At 51.1% G+C, this 14,105-nt stretch overlaps 3 protein-coding genes across 3 annotated transcripts; 2 read left to right on the top strand and 1 right to left on the bottom strand.

The window, feature by feature from the left end:
- Positions 1 to 6,648: 6,648 nt before the first annotated feature.
- J3458_013386 (uncharacterized protein) lies at positions 6,649 to 8,688 on the top strand. The gene has a single exon (XM_007811375.2). It carries the CDS (start codon positions 6,926 to 6,928, stop codon positions 7,964 to 7,966), a length of 1,041 nt encoding a protein of 346 aa, XP_007809566.1. The 5' UTR covers positions 6,649 to 6,925; the 3' UTR covers positions 7,967 to 8,688.
- A 346-nt stretch (positions 8,689 to 9,034) lies between these two features.
- On the bottom strand, positions 9,035 to 10,241 carry J3458_013387 (uncharacterized protein). Its single transcript, XM_066120414.1, has one exon. It carries the CDS (start codon positions 9,793 to 9,795, stop codon positions 9,115 to 9,117), a length of 681 nt encoding a protein of 226 aa, XP_065974701.1. The 5' UTR covers positions 9,796 to 10,241; the 3' UTR covers positions 9,035 to 9,114.
- A 511-nt stretch (positions 10,242 to 10,752) lies between these two features.
- J3458_013388 (uncharacterized protein) lies at positions 10,753 to 13,295 on the top strand. The gene has a single exon (XM_007811376.2). It carries the CDS (start codon positions 10,803 to 10,805, stop codon positions 13,242 to 13,244), a length of 2,442 nt encoding a protein of 813 aa, XP_007809567.2. The 5' UTR covers positions 10,753 to 10,802; the 3' UTR covers positions 13,245 to 13,295.
- Positions 13,296 to 14,105: the final 810 nt, after the last annotated feature.

A 14,105-nucleotide genomic window follows, 5' to 3' on the forward strand; every position in this document is an offset into this window, starting at 1 on the left:
CACGATATCTAAATATCGCTCACTTCTAGTTTCCAATTTCCTCCCAAGCCGTCTCCTAGGGGGGCCTGAAAGTCGATCGCACATACATTGACTGTGTGCCGGGTAAGTTGTGAAGGCTGTTCAAAAAAGAGCGACGGTTCATTGGTGGATGATCCTGTGAGCCACGCGTAGATGGTAAAAGTTTAAGCCAGATGCCGAGTGTCTACTTGACCTGTGTTTGCTTGACTGGGGCCTATCCAGCCTGAAATGGATTTATAGACCTGATCTGGAATTATTATCTGACCTGAATTTATGCAGTAGCCAGAAATGGACCACAAACCTGTCCCTACAGACCTAAGTCTAGTCGACCAGGAGATAGTTTGGTGACAGGGGTCCAGATACTTGACTGGCAAGGGCCAAAGGGCTCCCAATTCTACTCCTGCACCAACGGCGCTCCCAGGTCCGCTGATGGCGGTATACGAAATACTTGCAGGGGTCTATGTCGCGCGGGAAGGCGTAGTTACACACGAAGGCCTCGGTTGCAAGCCCAACGCGCATCGCCGTCAAAGGAATAGCGGTATGGACTTCCGCGCTTCCAAACCAGGCAAAATTGTCGCGAGGAGAATTTGCTGCGCCGATGTCTAACCAGTCTTGTAGTCGAGCCGCATGAAGGTGGTGTGCGGCAATTTCAGCGACTCCTGGCGCGCAGCTCGCACCGGCAGAGTCAAGATCAGATTGGGATGTACCTGACTTGTCATCCTACCCATGAGAAATACCCACCGGCTCTATGACGGATATCCCTCAGCCGAGAAAGGGTTCACATCTTGGAGCCAGCTGTTGGCGCTGATGTGTCTTTCTGAGGACTATCTCCCTCTCGACACAGGCTGTGACATTAGATGGCATGGAGTTCAAGTACCCAGGTTCTTTGCGGTACAATACGCGTCCGAGCAGACTGGTGTGGACTACTCTTACCTGGCTGTTAGGTTCCACAAGGGCGGGAAGGACTCGCAAGATGATGCCTCCAAGGCCGGCGCCAGGGCCAAGCAGGCCACTATTCGGCGCGACCATCGTTCACGACGCCGTGCAGGGGAGGCTGTGTCACTAACTCCCACAATCTCTCAACTCGGTGTCTTTGAAGGTTCTGATGGTCCTGGAGAAGGTATCCTTGTGCTGTGGTCCCGGCAGTTTGTTCAAGCTAACCACGGAACGTAGCTGGGAGTCAAGATCGACTACAGCCAAATGAGCTCCTAGATGGGGATGGAATGACCAAGGAAGCGGATGACAGGGGACAGTTCTCTGAATCTGATGTTGACGTCGAGGACTATTTCAACTTGCTGCTTTCACCTGCTCGACCACGGAAGTACCTCGAACACCTAGGGGTAGAGTCTGATTCCGATCTAGGGGACGAAGACGGGAACGATAATAGCAATGCCTTGGACGAAAGCCCTCTTCGCCATTGCTCGCGGCAGCCTTCCACAAAGTCAGGGCCTCGTCGCCGTGCTCGCCGTGGTCCTGCCCCTGGTACAGGAGGGCGGCCAAAAAAATCTCAAAGGCAAACTCGATCGTCGGGGCCGCCACGACGGTACCGGAGTCCAGTGATGATTCCACCTGAAGAATCGGCCGTATTTCACGCACAAGATCCGGTGTGGAATGGGGACCTGGACGCTTGCGCCTTGACTTGTCGTGATAAAGCAATCCTCCGTGAGTTCTGGACAAAGCTGGACAATGACCAAATGCAATTTTGTGGTCGATGTCAAGAGCGTTGGTTCCAGATGAAGATCGATTCTGATGGCATTTGTGCGCGTTGCTGTCGAAAGGATGATAAACGCGGCCCTGAAGAGCCGTACTTCTTCTCTGTGGACAACCAGTTGGATTTTGGCTCCGTACCGACTCAATTGCCTCAGCTTACACCTACTGAAGAGTCTTTAATAGGCCGTGTTCACGTCCACGTGAATATTATGCTTGTGCGGGGCCAGCAGTACAAATATCGGGGACATGTTGTTCACTTTCTCCGCGAGGTTGGCTTGGTGTACAACCAACTCCCGCTTTTGCCGCGGGAGTTGAACACTGTATTACTCCGTCCTTCCAATACGTCGTCCCATGCAAACCTTAGCCGGCAATTCACCCGCCAGTTCCGTGTACGCCGCCAGCCAGTTGCCATATGGCTTAACTACCTCCGGCGCCATCATCCTGGCTATCGATGCATCGTCATCGACGAAGAGCGGCTGAGTCAATTGCCTCAAGATGGCAATGTCCTGGACGACATCCCCCAGAGCCAGGTGGAGGCTGCCGAGGTTGGACCCGAGGAAGATGAGGAGGCAGAACCGGACCTGGAGGACGAGGCTGCGGTGCCGGACCTTTTGGCCAAGGACACGGAGCTCGATGCTCTGCGGTCTATTCTTGCCGGAGAACCAGAAGCTGAACCAAGGCTTTCCACAAGCTTCCAGGAGCAGGTGCAGCACGAGCTGCAGCTTCCGAATATACGGCGCACACCCATTAATGAGTTCAATCGCTCTCATGCCCTACTCTCCTTAGCTTTTCCCTGCCTCTTTCCTGACGGGAGAGCCGACTTTGTTGATTCTCGGCTACGGTCAATTGACTACAAGGACTACATCGAGCACGCGATGCGCTGGCATGACGGGCGTTTTGCACGCCACCCGACCTTCCGCTTCGTCGCCTTCAATACTCTGATGCGGTCACAGGCCCGTGCACGGTCCAAATACTTCGTGAAGCAACACGATGGTAGTCATGAACCGCTCACACGGGAGCAGCTTGTTCAGGCACTGGAGCACAGCGAGGACCCTGAGGTGCAGGTGCTAATCAACTCAATCACAAGACATGCGGTACCTATTCGCGGCACGCGCCCCTTCTGGAACAGGAAGAGGCAGGACCTCGAGGCCTATGCCTACAACCTTGGATGTCCTGGTGCATTCATCACATTCAGCCCGGCAGATTTACACTGGCGGAGTCTCTACCAGCACATGCCCCGATACGATGAATGGCTGGCTGCGTCCGAGTCCGAGAGGATGGGTCTCTCGCGCCAACCTTTGCGTCAGAATCCTCATATTGCTGCTTTCCATTTCTACCGCCGATACTGCTTCTTTCGAGATATCGTGTTAAGCAAGAAGTTCAACATTACGGATTACTGGGATCGGTATGAATGGCAAGGGCGTGGCAGTCCGCACAACCATGGCCTGTACTGGATGGAGAATTGCCCTAGAGTCGACATGGTGGATGAAGCCGCTCGTGATGTTTTTGCACGCACGTGGGGATTCCACATCACTGCCATTAATCCTAAGCCGAGTAGGACTATGCCCCAGGGTGAGGGCAACCCCCTGAGCGTAGATCCACTGAGCACTGAAATGACATTCCTGCGGCTCTCACAAATCGTCAACCGCTGCCAGCGTCACAAGTGTAACACCACGTACTGCTTACGTGTAAGGAAGATAACCGGTGATCTGGCGAGGGATATGGAAGGCGCTGCTGCAGATATTGAGGCGGCCAATGCGGCCAATCCAGAGTGGAAGTGTCGTTTTGACTTTCCCCGTGCCTTGCGGGAGCTGGCCGCAGTGATCGGGAAGGAAGGCAAGTCGTACTATGTCTTCGAGGCGGCGCGGAATGACAATCTCATGAATCACTTCAATCCCGCCATTATACTAGGCTGGCTAGCCAATATCGACATATCTCCTTTCACCAGCTTACAGGCGGTTATTACGTACGCTGCCAAGTATTGCAGCAAATCTGAGAAGAAGACTGAGCCTTACTGTAAGCTTGCAGACCAGATTTTGCCGCACACAGCACACCTTCAGCCGCTATTGTCCTTCTCCTCTCGCCTGATGAATAAGCTGATTGCCGAGAGAGATTACTCGGCGCAGGAGATTTCCCATCTTCTCCTTAACATTCCTCTGCAGGAAGGCACGCGGATGGTGGTCTCTGTCGACTGCCGTCCTTTGGAGCAACATGCACGTTCGTATCGCGTGGATGAAGATGTCAATGAGACCGTCGGCAGCTACAGGAGGTATCTTCTCGAGAGAAATGACCAGCACGAGGATGCAACCTACCTCGAGTACCTGCAATCGTATAATCTCAAGACGTGGAGGAGACTCGCTGCCAACGCGAAGAAGAGAGTCCTGTCTTACTTTCCTCGATACAGGTCCGTGGAGGCATCTCCCCAGTTTGGTGACTTCTGCCGTGTTAAATTGATGATGGCTCATCCGCATCGCTCTCCAGAGGAGTTGCTCACCGTGGGCGGGCAGCGGTTCGATTCCTTCGCGGCTGCGTACAGGTTTTGCAGAGAGCAGCACGGTGACACCCATGCGGACGATCATTATGGGGAGCCAGATACAAATGAATTGAGGGCTGAGGATGACGAATTTGAGCTTGAGGTCCATGAAGAGCCCATTGTGGATGAAGACTGGCATGAACTCGCCCGCATGCTTCCCGACCGCCCGCTGGAAGAAGAGGATATCGACATCCTCGGCCGCCGAGACATCGACATCAATTATGATTGGACCCCTCACGTTGGACGGTATACTGATGACGGTATTCTCAAGGGCGACTACTGGAAGCAACGCAAGGCGGCAAACCGCCTTGACCTTGATGTGGATCATCAGCCCTTGGAAGCTCGAGATTCCCTAAATCGGGATCAGCGCTTAGTATACGATACCGTGATGGACCGCTTCCTGAATCAGGAACCCTCTCAGTTGCTGCTCCATGTGGATGGTGGAGGTGGTACCGGGAAGTCATACCTCATTAATTTGCTCTCCGCGCACCTCCAAGCCGCTGCTGCCGGGAGAGGGACACCTGTTTGGCGTGCCGCGCCCACTGGCGTCGCGGGAAATCAGATATCGGGGACTACTTTGCACTCCCTGTTACACCTTCCAATCAACAAGGACTTCAAGCCCCTCTCGCCCACTGACATGGCCCATCTCCAGAAGAAGCTGAAGGACATCAACTACCTGATCATCGATGAGAAGAGCATGCTGGGACTGCGACAGCTATCCTGGATCGATGACCGTCTCCGCGAGGCATTCCCGAATAGTAATGAGGAGTTCTTCGGTAGCTGAAAGAGCGATTCTCGCCTAATGAACTCGCCCTCAAGCATGTGCGTCGAGACCATATCACACCCTCCTTACCAGATGATTTTGTCACCTTCGCCCGTACTCGTGCCATGCCCCCACTTTTTCGGGTCGCGACTTTTTAAGGGTGCAGAAAAAGTCGCGACCCGAAAAAGTGGGGGCGTGGCACGAGTAGAACGAACCAGTCTCGCCAGGACAACAGACTCCTGTTTGACGCTGACTCGTCGAGACAATGCTACGGCTAACCCTTATCGTTTCTAGCGTAGTGTTCACTGTCCCGCGAACTGGAATGGGACAGAAAAGGAAGCGTCAAAATGCCCGAAGTAATATATTAATAATAATATGGGGAAAGGGAAGCAGGCGAGGTGGTCTAAGTGTCCTCTGAACAAATACCTCAAGTTTCGTGCTACTCCACTTCGCAGGAACCGACAAGCCCTGAAGCCGCCCTCTTGCACCCCGTAACCGACTCAACAAGTCGTAGCTGACCGCTGCGAGCTTGCCAGTTAGACGCGGACTCTTAATGATGGCCGTACTCGCGATCGCGCGCGGCCTGCTGCTCTACATCGACATAGCTCTTGAGTAAGTCGCCATCTGTTCAAGACGGCATGTGCGATGCGGAGGCTCATGGTTTGAGATTCAAGAAAAGGCATACATGTGCAACCACTGATATTTGGCAGGCTCTGCGAAAATATATGCTACAACATATTATCCAACCCTTGCAAATCACCCTCTACGTCGCTTTGTATTTTGTGAACCCATCATTCAATGTATCCACTCTTAAGGTTCGTGATCCGCGCATTGCCCCGTTTCAGGTAAGGGGGTTTGTGGCACGGGTGCTCCAACGCGAAGTAATGGGAAAATGTCCAGTGAAGCCGCACGAGTGCTATCATCCCAGCTACCTGAATCTGGTATAGCTGCATTGTGTGCAGACGTAGTGAGGACAATCCCCCATTCGCCCCCCAGGAGGCCCAAGACAACCGTCCATTCTGTTTCCTGTTTCTCCACAGTTGCAGCAACTCCAACCGCGACTCTTGAGGTCTGCCAAATAGCACTCGACTTCGCCGCAGAGATTCTCGTCAGAAACCCCGGTATGAGACCGCCCTTGAGGGCACATAGACCACCTTTTGGTACGGTTGTTGTATGTCGCAAATTCACAATAGTCTGGTTGGGCGTAAGCTCTGTGACCACATCGGTACTGCCTGTAATACCGAGAGCACATGGTGATAGCCTGGGATTGACGGATTCTGAAAGGGATTTGTTGTGATTTGGGAAAGGACATATATGGTGGTAGTCAGGACAGAAAGCAATCGGGCTTGACATTGTATGCTCTCCAGTCCTCTGGAAATTCTGTTTAGCTATTTATATGTTTGCTGAGTGACACATTTTATGTGGACAAATACATCCGCTGGGTTAAGCGCGCGCCTGGCGACACCACCCCAACACCCGGACAGCCACTGGACATCTCTGGTTGTGATAAGAAACGTACCATGTAGGCGCGCGCGTTCTCCTCAGGGTCACCTGTCTCAGCTGACTATAGTCGCCAACGCGTCTGATCATTAATACTTCAAGGGAAGATGATTAATTCTCTAAGATGAAACAATATTGAGGTTCTTGCGCGTCTACTCAAACATGGCCAAGCGGCGTGAGTTCGGCCTTGTCCCACTCAGATCGGATATCCGCCCTTGTCGGTTGACGAATAAGAGTCGGGGATACCAGTTATTGGCCGCCAACTAAGGCCAACAGAGGGGCATTAGGTGGCTACATAAGATCTGGCCAATACCTCTGACCATGTCTTCGGCCCACAAACCTCGCTGCACTTGCCATTTGCACTCTCTGCCACACAATCTACCACCATTTCGGCCATCAACATGGGAAACGATTCTTCGGGCCTAGCGGGTGACGACGCGTTCCCGCCTTGGGAAGTTATCAACTTTACATTTTCATGCCGCAGCACCGACTCCCAGCTTGTCATCATGTGTAACGGTGTGCGCTTCGTCCTCCAATTATCCAGGAGCAACTTCGATGCATCCCCTCAACTTCTTCAAAGATATCTTTTCTTTTTGCGGGTTGCTGAGGATTTCGAGCTCGATGGGTATACCGTTGATGACTTCTATGATTGGGCTGCCGAGCCTCTTTTTCCGATATTTCATGGAATGAAGTCTTCGCCTAACCCGTGTAAGCGGTCTGTGCAAGATTTTCTTACCCCAGAAACGCACCATTACAAGATTTGCGGCATCTACGAGAAGCTTGTTGCAAAGCCCATGACCCTTGGCCGAAATAGCGGATCAAGGTATGGCACTCCATTAAGCGAAGAGTACTATGAACAGTGGCCTGGCTATCTCCCGTCCGAGGTTTGGATTGACGAAGAAAACCGGGGTAGAGTTCCGACTCATGTACCAAGGAGGGTTCTGTTGCCAGATGGCACTAAAGCCTTTCTTAAGATGATGCACCTGGGTGATAATTGGAGCCTCAGACAGGAGGTTGCAAAGTATCAGGCCATCCGAAACGCGTCAGTCGATGCATCGCTTCGTATTTCACGCTTATTGGGACTCGTCAAGGACGGAAGCGGGCTAGTGTATGGTCTGCTACTCACCGATGTGGACTGTGGTGGCACGACGCTCTCATGTGCGGTACAGCCAGAAACGCCGGGCACTCTAAAAGATCGGTGGATAGGACAAATCCGAGATACCCTTTGCCAGTTACACTCCGCGGGCATATCTTGGGGTGATGCCAAACCGGCTAATGTACTGGTTGACAGGAACATGGATACATGGCTTGTGGACTTTGGTGGTGGACATACTGAAGGCTGGGTGCCGAAGGAGCTAGCAGACACAATTGAGGGTGATCTCGTGGGCCTCAGAAAGATAGAACAGTTTGTTAAGGATCCTGAAAGCATGCCAGTTCAGTAGAGTCATGCAGAAATGGCGGCACAGATGATGTAAGTTGGTAGAAATATGATGCACCTATTCTGCATTCTGCATCAAAATTGTGAAGGCAGGTAAAGTTGGTTGTCAAGCTGAAGCACAAAGGCACGAACCTTCTCCTTACTACAATGCATATTGGAAATATAAGGACACGTTTGTTATTTCTATAAACAGTATCTGAAGCAGAATCGTTGTGGTGGGCTTTTTTCTGTAGGCTGGCTAGCGTTATTGTATTGATCATTTGGTGCCACCTGGCTCAGAGTAGTGAGAAGATAAACTTTCGCAAATTCCACTCTTTTAAAGTCCTTTAGCGATAGTCTATTTCCCTGCATAATGGCGGACTCTGGACAGGACCCTGGCTGGTGGGAAGATGTGTAGAGAAGCTCTATTGTTTGCAATTTCAGAGGCAACAATCCGCCGTCGAAGCTGTCAAATCTCCACAACAAACCTTAGCAATGTTTCTCCCAAACTTCTGATGCATCAGCCACGTGTCTTTTGCCCGTTCTGCGCCTCCTCTCCCCGGCACCTAATGGCCTCACTCCTCACTAATACCATTTTTTGGGGGGTGGAGGGTTTGACTGCGCCCAATGTAAAGACCTCCGTCCCTCCTTGAGATCACGGTTCCTTCCAGTGTCAATGGTGGGTGATTATTGGCCCAGGCACCAGACAACCCCCCAAATCAGTCACGCCCCCCTTCTGCCAGTGGAGCAGTACTCTCCACGGCGCACCACCTGCCGCCACTAGGAGGTGTATTATTAATAATACATATTAGGCCAAACGTCTGTATCCACCCCACCCTCGGTCGGGCGGTGTGGCCACAGCACGGAATCTTTGAAGGCATTTTTCTCGATGTACAAGGCTTTACATGTAAATATATATATATATATATATTATATATATATTGAATCACGGCTTGCAGCCGGCGCGGAATTAGCGATGAAGTCAATTAGCCGCCGACCATTTTGTCAGTGCGAAGTGAGCGATATGCCGACCCAGGGTCTCCTCGTCTTGAAACAGATTGATGAGTCAAATCTAACCACCAAGCATTGGCTGGCTAAACGCCAGGGACGTTGTCCGCGTTTCACAGATAATTTTACACACGGCTTGCTCGATATTTTAGGCTCACTGTTCTTCTAGCTCCATAATTCTCTCCTCGGCATGTCAGACCATGCATATTCGATTGGATATTCGACCAAGACTTGACCGATGAACTCGTGCCAATCATCCTGCCACGCCCCGCACGCAAACACCGCCATGGCATACTCCCAGTATTCGGGATACCAACCAGCTGCCTCCCAATCAATTAAAACGACCACCCCGTTTTCTCTTATTATGAGATTCTTTCTTTGTAAGTCACCATGCGTGAATATTGGCCTGTAACCACGCAGAATAAGAGGAAGTGCACGACGGTAAAACGCGGCCTTCTGATTCAGGCCGCCGTTATGAAGATACTTCTCTATTAAAGCTCTGTTCAATAAGGACTCCGAGTCAAAAGGCCCGCTGATTGCAGAGCTCGAAATATTGTCATCAGGTGCTATCCAGAACATGGAATCTTCGAATTGCCGTCTGCCAATACATCCGAAATAACCTGGGGAAGGGTGACTCCGTACTGTATCTGGGTACGACCGGAGTTTCTTAGCAATTTCATTTTTTTTTTCCTGAATCAAAGCCGTCCCATATGGTGTCAAGCCTATCTCCAGCGATTCTTTCCATGACAATATAATGGACAATATGCCGCCTGCATCATTTTTGGTGGAATATAAGGCATATACTTCTGGAACATGGGCTGGCAGTATTTTCCCGATCAGCAACATATTCTCGCTCGACCAGGCTCACATTTAAGCCATATTTTATTATGTAATGGTCGCCGAAACGCACGATTCGTCGGCCGGTGTATTCCTGAAGGAGCTCGCTTGACGTCTCAATTTCTTCAGTCGTTGGCAAAGGAGCTGGGAGTCGAGAGTGAAGAGCAAGGAACGGTAGCTGAGTTAGTGTTTCCACACTTGCATCCAAGGACACAGCTGCAGTCGTTACGCTGGAATTTATCGCGTTGATTTCGCTGGCATGGCCAGTCCGTTAGTCGTTTTTTGGTGGAAGCCAAGGGTTTCCCAGGGAGCCCATAGGTTCGCGGTAACCCGCGAATTTAAAATCCCTGATGCAAGCAACCTGATTGGCTTTGTAGTTCCCCACAAATTACTAAGCCTCTGGAGCTCTTACGACATGTACAGATGGTACAACGACACTAACTATTGAAGCGGCCTCAATGGGATAATGAGTATATATAACTTGACTCTGGTGCTTCTTGTACTGGGGGTAAATCGATGGAAATAACTCAAACTGATTTATTGTCTGAGAACTTAGGTGTGAAACATTTATGTCACTGCTGAGCTTATCTTGTTATGCCGCTTGATTGGCGCAACACCTAAGGTGTAACGTACTCCAAGTTGTGGCGGTCTATCTTCGGGCGGCAAGCCTAATCACAATAGTGGATATTTCTGGTCGTTATACTCACAGTAGCAGTATAGTTTATTGTTCCTTTTATCTTTCTGCAAACTAAGCAAGTGCCTCGTGATATCTAGTCACTCGCGGTGTTGGAGTTTTTGTACCGGTACCCTACTGACTCAGCATTCGCGGTACCCGCGAACCTATGGGCTGCCAAGGGTTCAGTTCCGCTTACTAAGCAAAACTCAACGTCTTGGCTGCCATCTATCCTGGGGCTCCCTGTTCTCAACTTGTGCCCCCCGTGACAGGATGGCATGCACTGATCGTCTTGCTAATTCATTCTACTGATGATGTTCCGTCGTTTATAGTAGCCTACAGAATGGCCCATCTTACTCGAGAAGAGTGCAACTCCATCGACGAAAATCCTCTCGGCGACTCGCTCAGCGGTGTTCGTGAGGCATTGCGCGAGGCAGAGCGAAACACCTGCCGCGAAGCTTCTCAATCAGATGACAGCACAGGTGCGCCAGGACGGCCGCGCTTGTTCATGGCGGCCATAGGGAAGCTATTCTCAATACTGTCTGCATCTGATGTTTCGCTAGCACTTGCTTCCAGAACTGCTCGTGACTCCCTGTTCTCTGATCTGGGAGTTGTCCGCACTCGTTTTCAAAAGGGGGACATTGAGTACAAACAATTTCGCCCGTTATCGCAACTTGTGATGAAGCAGGCGCCAGATACCGAAATCTGGGCTGCCGTCGTAGCTCTCGTGCGATCAATTTCTCACTCCACCCCACCACCGAGCCTCCCACCATCCTTCGAAACCCCGATAACCCATTCATCTGCTTCGCAGCAAGGGCCAGAACAGACGCGACGGAAGATCGAGCCTCGCGTGTTCGAAGAGATTCGCCACTGTACGCACCGTGCAGTAGAAGGTTTCCATGAGAAATATTTTGAAAGACACAAATGGAACAGGCGAGCCAAGCGAATTTGGCAAAGCGTCAAGAGCCGCTATAGCGAGAGCGAGAAGAGATGGACACAATTGCCGGACGCGGCCACCGAAGACGAGGTATGTGACTGGTTACTCAACTTGCAGGAAGAGCTGCTGGCAACCGAACGAGCCGCATACTTCAGAAGCAACGGAGGCAATAAAGTTGGGGCTGAGGCGTCACGTCAACTGGATCTTTTTGTCAAAATGAAAAGAGTCGACGCAGCAGACGCGAAGCACGACTGGAGACACGTGATGATCGTAGGCGAGCTTAAGCAATCCAACCAGACAAACAAGAGTCTATGGCTTCAGATAGGCAGTGCTGTGCGAAATGTATTCGCCTACCAGCCCACACGATTTTTTGTGCACGCCTTCTCTCTTACTGGCACAGAAATGGAGACATGGATCTTTGACCGGTCTGGGCCGTACAGCGGGGCTACGTTTGACATCCATGAGGAGCCCGAGAAGTTCATTCGGGTCATGTGTGGATATTTGATGATGAGTGACGAGGAGCTGGGCTTGGATACCTTTACCAAAGCAAAAGACAACAAGTTGTTTGTCACCATACCTGTTGAAACCCGCGGGAAGAAGCGGAAACATCAACTCGAACTCGACCCCAACCCGATCGCCCATCAGCGAGCCATTGTCTGTCGCGGCACGTCTTGCTTCCTCGCTAGGGCCGCTGGCGCAGGAGATTTTGATACAGTCGTAAAATACTCTTGGACTTCTAATATGCGACCACCCGAGGCTGATCTTCTTAACAAGGCAAACGAACGCGGCGTTAAAGGTCTCGCGAGAGTGGTTGGCTACCATGAAGAAGTCACTACCATAAGCAAGCTTCGTGAAGGTCTGGTCTTCTCGGCTCCGCATAAGTTTCGTAGTGTGCCTGACAGTACCACTACATCCTTTTCGCAATCACAACCTCCACCGAGCCACTCTTTCAGCCAGTTTCACGGCCTCAGTATCGCCAGCAATGGAGACGGCAAGCGGAAGCTAACGGATTGGTCAAGCCATTCATCTAAGAGATCTCGGTCAAACAGCCAGCTTGCAGAGACAGAACAAGCAGAAAACGGGGTCACTTATCCTGTTCAAGAACCGCAAGGTACTAGCCTTGTCCAGCAAAACCAGGCACCATACGATAACCGCATCTTTCGCGTGCTGGCAATTTCTCCGGCAGGGCGATCCATCAGCCAATTCAAGTCTGTCGTCGAACTCCTTGAAAGTCTTCGTGACGCTATCAAGGTTCATCGCTCACTCTACATGGATGGCAAAATCCTGCATAGAGACATCTCGGAAAACAATATAATTATCACCGATCCGGGAATGGCAGACGGCTTTAAGGGCATGCTCATCGACTTGGACTTGGCAAAGGAAGAAGGCAAGGGTCCTAGCGGGGCCAGACACCGGACCGGCACAATGGAGTTCATGGCAATTGAAGTGCTCCTGGGAATTTCGCACACTTATCGGCACGATATTGAAGCCTTCTTCTACGTTCTCATCTGGCTATGCGCTCGCCGCGGTTGGGCATTGGCTGGTGCTTCAAAAAAGCCGGCGACAAAGACCATACTTTCGCACTGGTACACTGGAACCTACAAGGACATTGCGCGGAACAAACGTGGCGATATGGATAAAAATGGCCTTGAAGCCATATTGAGGGAATGTTCCCAAGTATTTGATTGTGTCAAGCCTTTGTGTAGGACAATAAGAGATGTACTGTTCCCGCATAAGGATGGTCTCTTCACCGGTACTCCACAGGATCCGAATATTCTGTACGATCCAATCATCAAGGCATTTAATGATACTATAGCAGGGATAGGGCTGAGAGAGGCAAATACGTGATGCGTCCCCCGAAATAGAATAAATTGAATCCCACCAATGTCGCTTCTAATTAAATACTCAAGGGTGCTTTCCGATTTGGCGTTAGCTTCGAACTACGTACAAGCTTGTGACAGCTTGCGTTGTGGCACAAGCTGTTCGTTAGTCCCACTATCCTTTTGCTCCGCGGTGAGTTGCCCTTTCGGCGGGAGAGGGCGAAGGTCGTAAGCCTTTCTGGGGCCACGACGACTAGGTGGCAGCTTTTCCGCCTCTTCGCAGGGTTCATCAAGCTGATTACTGTTAGTGAATGTCGCGCCTGGAGAACTGGCGGGACATATATACTTCGATGCACGGCTCATCAAATTGTGCCGAAAAGCTGCGCATAGGCATCAACCAGTGGATCAACATCTCCTGTTTCACCGCGTGTTGTTCTGCAACAACCTTCCCCGATACAGGCTACGGCAACAAGAGGCTTAAGATCGGTTCTGACGCATATGCAACAAATGGCGAGGCGTCAGCCACAATAACCCAGCCGATGGATCACTTAAAGTCTCCACTATTTATTCAACAGTCATCTGCTAAGTAATGATATCTAATGATGTGCTGCAATGATGTGCTGCATAGGGCATGGCGGACGTGTCCGATCCACAGTCTAGCTGCTCAACCAAACCAACATAAATACCGTGCACCGGTGCCCCCGGGGGGGGGGGGGGGGGGGGGGGGGGGGGCATCACGGTTCTACTATAAAGACATCATGCATTATGGATTTGACTACCTTTTTTAAATCAGAGATCCGTAAGATACAACAGGGAACAGACAATGTTCTTGAACGGGCTGGTGTTAGGATGGATAGTAGTCGTACGCCTGCGTTGTGGGCATCACTAG

The sequence above is a fragment of the Metarhizium acridum genome, assembly GCF_019434415.1.
Source record: "Metarhizium acridum strain ARSEF 324 chromosome Unknown scaffold_276, whole genome shotgun sequence".
Taxonomy (NCBI): Eukaryota; Fungi; Ascomycota; class Sordariomycetes; order Hypocreales; family Clavicipitaceae; genus Metarhizium; species Metarhizium acridum.

What these genes read in the sequence shown, in the direction of transcription:
- J3458_013386 (XM_007811375.2), top strand. Translation starts at nt 6,926, where the DNA reads ATGGGAAACGATTCTTCGGGCCTAGCGGGTGACGACGCGTTCCCGCCT.
- J3458_013387 (XM_066120414.1), bottom strand. Translation starts at nt 9,795, where the DNA reads ATGTTGCTGATCGGGAAAATACTGCCAGCCCATGTTCCAGAAGTATAT.
- J3458_013388 (XM_007811376.2), top strand. Translation starts at nt 10,803, where the DNA reads ATGGCCCATCTTACTCGAGAAGAGTGCAACTCCATCGACGAAAATCCT.